The 8,522-nt window shown below is 30.7% G+C and overlaps 3 protein-coding genes across 3 annotated transcripts; all 3 read left to right on the top strand.

Annotated features, from left to right (window-relative positions):
* The first annotated feature begins 2,964 nt into the window (after positions 1 to 2,964).
* LOC119614458 (male accessory gland serine protease inhibitor-like) lies at positions 2,965 to 3,295 on the top strand. Its single transcript, XM_037970581.1, has 2 exons — positions 2,965 to 3,055; positions 3,113 to 3,295. The coding sequence occupies exons 1-2, from the start codon at positions 2,974 to 2,976 to the stop codon at positions 3,286 to 3,288; spliced, it is 258 nt and encodes an 85-aa protein (XP_037826509.1). The 5' UTR covers positions 2,965 to 2,973; the 3' UTR covers positions 3,289 to 3,295.
* A 2,238-nt stretch (positions 3,296 to 5,533) lies between these two features.
* LOC119614455 (male accessory gland serine protease inhibitor-like) lies at positions 5,534 to 5,998 on the top strand. Its single transcript, XM_037970579.1, has 2 exons — positions 5,534 to 5,686; positions 5,746 to 5,998. Exons 1-2 carry the CDS (start codon positions 5,605 to 5,607, stop codon positions 5,928 to 5,930), a joined length of 267 nt encoding a protein of 88 aa, XP_037826507.1. The 5' UTR covers positions 5,534 to 5,604; the 3' UTR covers positions 5,931 to 5,998.
* Positions 5,999 to 7,467: 1,469 nt separating this feature from the next.
* On the top strand, positions 7,468 to 7,904 carry LOC119614454 (male accessory gland serine protease inhibitor-like). The gene is made up of 2 exons (XM_037970578.1): positions 7,468 to 7,593; positions 7,657 to 7,904. The coding sequence occupies exons 1-2, from the start codon at positions 7,518 to 7,520 to the stop codon at positions 7,836 to 7,838; spliced, it is 258 nt and encodes an 85-aa protein (XP_037826506.1). The 5' UTR covers positions 7,468 to 7,517; the 3' UTR covers positions 7,839 to 7,904.
* Positions 7,905 to 8,522: the final 618 nt, after the last annotated feature.

Raw genomic sequence — 8,522 nt, 5'->3', positions numbered from 1 at the left:
GTCTATAGTCTAGTCTATAGTCTAGTCTATAGTCTAGTCTATAGTCTAGTCTATAGTCTAGTATAGTCTAGTCTATAGTCTAGTCTATAGTCTAGTCTATAGTCTAGTCTATAGTCTAGTCTATAGTCTAGTCTATAGTCTAGTCTATAGTCTAGTCTATAGTCTAGTCTATATCTAGTCTATAGTCTAGTCTATAGTCTAGTCTATAGTCTAGTCTATAGTCTAGTCTATAGTCTAGTCTATAGTCTAGTCTATAGTCTAGTCTATAGTCTAGTCTATAGTCTAGTCTATAGTCTAGTCTATAGTCTAGTCTATAGTCTAGTCTATAGTCTAGTCTATAGTCTAGTCTATAGTCTAGTCTATAGTCTATATAGTCTAGTCTAGTCTAGTCTATAGTCTAGTCTATAGTCTAGTCTATAGTCTAGTCTATAGTCTAGTCTATAGTCTAGTCTATAGTCTAGTCTATAGTCTAGTCTATAGTCTAGTCTATAGTCTAGTCTATAGTCTAGTCTATAGTCTAGTCTATAGTCTAGTCTATAGTCTAGTCTATAGTCTAGTCTATAGTCTAGTCTATAGTCTAGTCTATAGTCTAGTCTATAGTCTAGTCTATAGTCTAGTCTATAGTCTAGTCTATAGTCTAGTCTATAGTCTAGTCTATAGTCTAGTCTATAGTCTAGTCTATAGTCTAGTCTATAGTCTAGTCTATAGTCTAGTCTATAGTCTAGTCTATAGTCTAGTCTATAGTCTAGTCTATAGTCTAGTCTATAGTCGTCTATAGTCTAGTCTATAGTCTAGTCTATAGTCTAGTCTATAGTCTAGTCTATAGTCTAGTCTATAGTCTAGTCTATAGTCTAGTCTATAGTCTAGTCTATAGTCTAGTCTATAGTCTAGTCTATAGTCTAGTCTATAGTCTAGTCTATAGTCTAGTCTATAGTCTAGTCTATAGTCTAGTCTATAGTCTAGTCTATAGTCTAGTCTATAGTCTAGTCTATAGTCTAGTCTATAGTCTAGTCTATAGTCTAGTCTATAGTCTAGTCTATAGTCTAGTCTATAGTCTAGTCTATAGTCTAGTCTATAGTCTAGTCTATAGTCTAGTCTATAGTCTAGTCTATAGTCTAGTCTATAGTCTAGTCTATAGTCTAGTCTATAGTCTAGTCTATAGTCTAGTCTATAGTCTAGTCTATAGTCTAGTCTATAGTCTAGTCTATAGTCTAGTCTATAGTCTAGTCTATAGTCTAGTCTAGTCTAGTCTATAGTCTAGTCTATAGTCTAGTCTATAGTCTAGTCTATAGTCTAGTCTATAGTCTAGTCTATAGTCTAGTCTATAGTCTAGTCTATAGTCTAGTCTATAGTTAGTCTATAGTCTAGTCTATAGTCTAGTCTATAGTCTAGTCTATAGTCTAGTCTATAGTCTAGTCTCTAGTCTATAGTCTAGTCTATAGTCTAGTCTATAGTCTAGTCTATAGTCTAGTCTATAGTCTAGTCTATAGTCTAGTCTATAGTCTAGTCTATAGTCTAGTCTATAGTCTTAGTCTATAGGTCTAGTCTATAGTCTAGTCTATAGTCTAGTCTATAGTCTAGTCTATAGTCTAGTCTATAGTCTAGTCTATAGTCTAGTCTATAGTCTAGTCTATAGTCTAGTCTATAGTCTAGTCTATAGTCTAGTCTATAGTCTAGTCTATAGTCTAGTCTATAGTCTAGTCTATAGTATAGTCTATAGTCTAGTCTATAGTCTAGTCTATAGTCTAGTCTATAGTCTAGTCTATAGTCTAGTCTATAGTCTCGTCTATAGTCTAGTCTATAGTCTAGTCTATAGTCTAGTCTATAGTCTAGTCTATAGTCTAGTCTATAGTCTAGTCTATAGTCTAGTCTATAGTCTAGTCTATAGTCTAGTCTATAGTCTAGTCTATAGTCTAGTCTATAGTCTAGTCTATAGTCTAGTCTATAGTCTAGTCTATAGTCTAGTCTATAGTCTAGTCTATAGTCTAGTCTATAGTCTAGTCTATAGTCTAGTCTATAGTCTAGTCTATAGTCTAGTCTATAGTCTAGTCTATAGTCTAGTCTATAGTCTAGTCTATAGTCTAGTCTATAGTCTAGTCTATAGTCTAGTCTATAGTCTAGTCTATAGTCTAGTCTATAGTCTAGTCTAGTCTAGTATAGTCTAGTCTATAGTCTAGTCTAGTCTAGTCTATAGTCTAGTCTATAGTCTAGTCTATAGTCTAGTCTATAGTCTAGTCTATAGTCTAGTCTATAGTCTAGTCTATAGTCTAGTCTATAGTCTAGTCTATAGTCTAGTCTATAGTCTAGTCTATAGTCTAGTCTATAGTCTAGTCTATAGTCTAGTCTATAGTCTAGTCTATAGTCTAGTCTAGTCTATAGTCTAGTCTATAGTCTAGTCTATAGTCTAGTCTATAGTCTAGTCTATAGTCTAGTCTATAGTCTAGTCTATAGTCTAGTCTATAGTCTAGTCTAGTCTAGTCTATAGTCTAGTCTATAGTCTAGTCTATAGTCTAGTCTATAGTCTAGTCTATAGTCTAGTCTAGTCTATAGTCTAGTCTACAGTCTAGTCTATATTAATCTTGTTTATTATCTGGTAATTAACAGTCTAATGTCCAGTCGATAAATAATGTCTAGTAAGTATTGATGTAAAAATACTGAAAAATGTTTAATAGAACTGAATTTCCCAGCCCTGATACAAACTACAGTCATTACAGTCAACTGCAATTTAAAGGCTAAAATCGAAACACAACCTCAAGGTTTTGTTTGAAAACAATATATACAAGTTATTGTTTAATTCTGTTAAATAATTATTTCCAAAACAATTGTTTCACAAACATATTTTTGTTATTTTTAAATAATTTTCAATACAATAGTTACACTAGCCTTTAACAGATTTCTCCAGAAGTTTCTATAAATAGGTATAGTTTTTCAAAAATTACTTATATATAATTTTCCTTTCAACTTTATATCAACATGAAGTTATTTCAACATTTGTGCCTAATTCTACTCGCATTGGTGGCTGACTGCTCGTCTCAAAGATGTAGGAATAGTCCACGTAAGTTTGAGTTAGCTTTTTATTATTTAACCAACTACTTAATTACTTACTTTTTAGGTGTCTCCACCTGTGTTGGTCCACGTAATACCGGTCGTATCTGTCGCGGTTGTTTACCCAGTATCATGTGGTATTACGATGGTAGGCAATGTCATGAAATGCGCTTTTTAGGTGCTAGTGGCAATAGTAATCGTTGGTGTACGAGGGCTATATGTGAGCAGAGATGCCGTCGTTAAATGTTTTAAATATGTATTCTAATTGAAAATTTAAGAAAAAATAAGAAATTTAAACAAAATACTTTTGCTTTAATGAATTTTTTTTATAGATTTTGGAAATTTCGAGAAATTCAGATTAAGAGCAATCGAATGAACTACAACAACTTAAAAATAGATTGAATTCAAGTATATTGACTTATCTATTATAAAACTACGAATCATGTAGAAATTGTCCATGGCTGACAAATTTCTCCTGTAGTTTTTGTTAATAAATATAGAATATTTCTTTTTGTTTTTATTATAAATCAATAAAATGTTTTTTTATTTGCTGACGTCATGTAATTAAATTAAGGTATTTAAAGATTTGTTGTATGTTTTATGGAGTCTATATCGAATTACAGGGACACTTGATATAATAGTCGAACTCTGATTCATATAAAATTAATCGCTTTCATTACAGTTTTTGAAAAAAGTTTTGCTTTCAACTTAATAAAGCAATCACCCTAATGTTCATGTAAATTTTTATTTAGAACGTGTCGTTATTGAAATGTCAATTTTTTTTTTGTTCTAGTTTTTTTTTTCATTTTAGAAAACAATATGAATGTTTGTGTCATTTGGTAAACTGAAATAAATTTAATAATTAAAGTTTTAGTTTTTGTTTAATACCAATTTGTTATTGGTTGTATGACAACTTAAAAATATACTGTTTTTAGGTTCGTAAATTTTATTGTGCCTATAAAAATTATTTATTAGACCTGTTGTTCATAAATAAAAATCTAGTTTAAATGGATCCTTTGGGTTTAAAAACATTTCAAAACCAATATTTAAGGGCAGATCTAATGTTCATGTTTTGTATGTACATACATATAACTATCAATAATTGTCATAGTATATTTAATTTTATTGGTCGACAATATTTGACATAATTACTAAAATATTGCATAAGATAATAGAGTTTAAAAAATTTATTATTATAGTTTAAAGAGATTGAAATTAATAGTATCAGTTCAGTATATGTATAAAAACTTAGTTAGTTAGTTAGTTAGTTAGTTAGTTAGTTAGTAGTTAGTTAGTTAGTTAGTTAGTTAGTTAGTTAGTTAGTTAGTTAGTTAGTTAGTTAGTTAGTTAGTTAGTTAGTTAGTTAGTTAGTTAGTTAGTTAGTTAGTTAGTTAGTTAGTAGTTAGTTAGTTAGTTAGTTAGTTAGTTAGTTAGTTAGTTAGTTAGTTAGTTAGTTAGTTAGTTAGTTAGTTAGTTAGTTAGTTAGTTAGTTAGTTAGTTAGTTAGTAGTTAGTTAGTTAGTTAGTTAGTTAGTTAGTTAGTTAGTTAGTTAGTTAGTTAGTTAGTTAGTTAGTTAGTTAGTAGTTAGTTAGTTAGTTAGTTAGTTAGTTAGTTAGTTAGTTAGTTAGTTAGTTAGTTAGTTAGTTAGTTAGTTAGTTAGTTAGTTAGTTAGTTAGTAGTAGTTAGTTAGTTAGTTAGTTAGTTAGTTAGTTAGTTAGTTAGTTAGTTAGTTAATTAGTTATTTAGATCATTGCACTGATGTTATTGAGGCACCTGTACGTATACGTGTTTGTGATTTATTGTTATTGCAAATATTAAGTATACGCATAATTCAAAAAAACACTTAAAAGTAACAAAGTTATTTTTTATAACTTATTTGGTGATTTTCTTCTTGAAGATGCAGTTTTTGATTTTGTATGATCATCAACATAAATTTCGAACGGTTTGTAAGATATGATCCTGAGAAAATTATCACTTTTTTGCAAAAAGCACTTATATGAGTTCTTTGGGTATAGCTGGTTCTCTTATAACGATGGTTTGAAGGATTGAAATTGAATAGACAAAGTAAGAGGTAAATATAGAATTGTTATGCTTTGACATGAACATAAAGCATCGAGACACAATAAAATGTAGAAAATTCTCAAACATTTTCAAATAGTTTTGTTAACCGAAAACAGAGGTAGCTTTTATCAGGAATCTATATATTGATCTAAATTGTAATGTTTTGAAAAGTATAATAAAAAAATTAAACCTAGAGGAATGTATTTATAGACTTGTATTTACAACAATACATTTTTATATCACAACAAGTTTATATTTTTTCATAAATTAAAGCATTTACAATAATTTGTAAACATTTCCTTAACAATTTAATTGTTTTCTAGATTAAACGTGTTGTTTTTTAACAATAATTATAAACAATCAACCGCAATATAATTTTTGTAACAATAGCCTAACAATACAACCCTTTCGACTTTTTATATAAAAATGGAATGTATAACTTTTCGTAAGCCATAAAACTTAACGAAACAGTTTGTTAAAGTTTATTTTTAATTCAACATGAAATTTATTCATATTTTATCACTACTTCTGGTCGCTTTGGTGGCTTATACATCGGCCCAAAACTGTCCTGGTAGTCCACGTAAGTTTATCGAACTTTATGTACTTAACGAAACCATTTTACATGTTTAATATTTTCAGGTAATCCCTCATGTAGTGGTCAACGTAATATTGGACGTCGTTGTCGTGGCTGTAGACGTACTGTTATGTGGTGGTATGATCCTCGTACTAACCAATGTCGTGATATACTCTATTTGGGTTCTCGCGGTAATGACAATCGCTGGTGTTCTCGACAAATTTGTGAACAGAGATGTCGTCGTCGTTAAATATATGAAATGTTATTTGTTGATTTAATTTTCAAATAAAGAATAATGAATGTTTCTTCTACTGCAATCCTAATAGAATTTAGTTTTATCTACTTTTAAATTATAATGTAATATATGATAAAAATCTATAAATAATTCATAGCAGTCACAAGTCTCTTTATTACTGAGGTTTCATTGAATATAAAATTTACCGGAAACAATATATATATATTGTCGAGACTACAGTCTTTAGTCAAGCCTACAGTCTATAATCGAGACAATAGAACAGTATATAGTCGAGAATACAGTCTATAGTCGAGACTATAAAACAGTCAACAGTCGAGACTATAGCCTATAGTCGAGACTGCAGTCTATAGTCGAGACTATAGAACAGTCTATAGTAGAGACTATAGAACAGTCTACAGTCGAGACTACAGATTAGTCGAGACTATAGAACAGTCTATAGTCGAGACTATAGAACGGTCTATAGTCGAGACTATAGAACAGTCTATAGTCGAGACTATAGAACAGTCTATAGTCGAGACTACAGAACAGTTTATAGTCGAGACTATAGAATAGTCTATAGTCGAGATTATAGAAAACTCTATAGTCGAGACAGTATATAGTCGAAACTATAGAACAGTCTATATAAGTACCTTTGCCTCAAAATTGAACAGTATGCAGTCGCGAATGCAGTTCATAGTCTCGACTATAGAACAGTCTATAGTCGAGACTATAGAATAGTCTATAGTCGAGATTATAGAAAAGTCTATAGTCGAGACCATAGAACAGTCTATAGTCGAGACTATAACACAATCATAGTCTGGACTATAGAACAGTCTATAGACTAGGCTATCGGACAGTCTATAGTAGAGACTATCGAGCAATCTACGGTCGAAACTATAGAACTGTATACATTTGAATTTGCCTCAAAATTGAGACCATGGAACAGTCTATAGTCGAAATTAGAGACTATATAGAATATTGAACACTCTATGGTCGAAACTATGCACTAATCTCTAGCCGATATTATAGAATATTCTCTAGACTAGACTGTAGAATATTCTCTAGACTAGACTTAGTTGAGACTATAGAATAGTTTACAGTCGAGATCATAGAATAATTACAGTCGAGACTATGGAACATATATAGTTAAGGACGTGCTATAGTCAAGACAAAATAATTGTATATAGTCGATAATATAGAACAGACCATTTTGAACATTGAGAACAGTAATTTTTGTTCACTACAAATTTAAGTAAAATATCTGAAATTATAACTTATTGTATATGTTTTTATATAATTATTTGTAAAGAAATTTTAACCTAAAACAATAAAACACTTGAGAAATATAACAATACTTTCCTCACTTTCAAACAGTTCATTAACTCGTGTTCATATGTTCTAGTTCTTCTGAAAATACACGCTCCCTTATTGATACTTTTTGTTTAGCGTGTTTTTTCATAAATATTGTAAAATATCCACTTATCGGAAACATATGTCTGCTTATAACAGTTTTCAGATTTTTTATATAAATATGAAGCGTGAAATATCGTTAACTTTATTAAACTTTTTAAATCAGGTTGCTAAAGTCTACTTTAAATTAACATGAAATTAATACTAATTTTGTCTATACTCGTAATTGCCTTGGTATCTTGCACCTCGGCTTGTCGTGGCAGTCCACGTAAGTCTGTCTATCTTGTTAATTTTTTTGGAATAAATAAATAAATGTTTATTTGTTCTTTAGGTAATCCTTCTTGTATAGGTGAACGTAATAATGGTCGTAGTTGTCGCGGCTGTAGAAGAAGTATGATGTGGTGGTATGACCCGCGTACTAACCAATGTCGAGGTCTGCCCTATTTGGGTTCAGGTGGTAATAACAATCGATGGTGTTCCCGGCTAATTTGTGAACAGAGGTGTCGCCGTTAAATATACGAAATGCCCTCAACATAAAAATGATTTCCAAATAAAAAGCTTTCCTAATAATACCTAAAATTTGTGTATTTTACTTTAAACTAATGCAATTCTGATATCATTTAATACTGGTTACAATGGTCGAGACTATAAAACGGGTGAGCCTATGGAACTATACACAGTCTATAGTAGAGACTATTGAACTTTCTAACGTCGAGACTATAGAAAAGTCTATAGTCGAGACTATAAAACAGTCCATAGTCGAGATTATAGAACAGTCTATAGTACAGAATATATATATATAGGTGAAACTATAGAACAATCTATATTCGAGATAATAGAACAGTCTATAGTCGAGGATATAGAACAGTCTATAGTCGAGAATATAGAACAGTCAAAAGTCGAGACTATAGAACAGTTTATAGTCGAGACTATAGAACAGACTATAGTCTCGACTATAGAATAGTCTATAGTCGAGACTATAAAACAATGTAAAGACGTGACAATTGAAAAGTCTATAGTCGAGACTGTAGAACAGCCTATAGTCAAGACTATAGAACAGTCTATAGTCGAGACTATAGAATAGTCTATAGTCGTGACTATAGAATAGTCAATAATCGAGACTATAGAATAGTCTATAGTCGAGACTATAGAATAGTCTGCAGTCGAGACTATAGATCAGTCTATAGTCGAGACTAT

This window comes from Lucilia sericata, unplaced genomic scaffold (assembly GCF_015586225.1).
Source record: "Lucilia sericata isolate MDLA Ls3-8-SP2 unplaced genomic scaffold, ASM1558622v1 Contig002920F_arrow, whole genome shotgun sequence".
Lineage (NCBI taxonomy): Eukaryota > Metazoa > Arthropoda > Insecta > Diptera > Calliphoridae > Lucilia > Lucilia sericata.
Note: the sequence above shows the minus strand (reverse complement) of the source record. Positions and strands in the feature narration are given on the sequence as shown.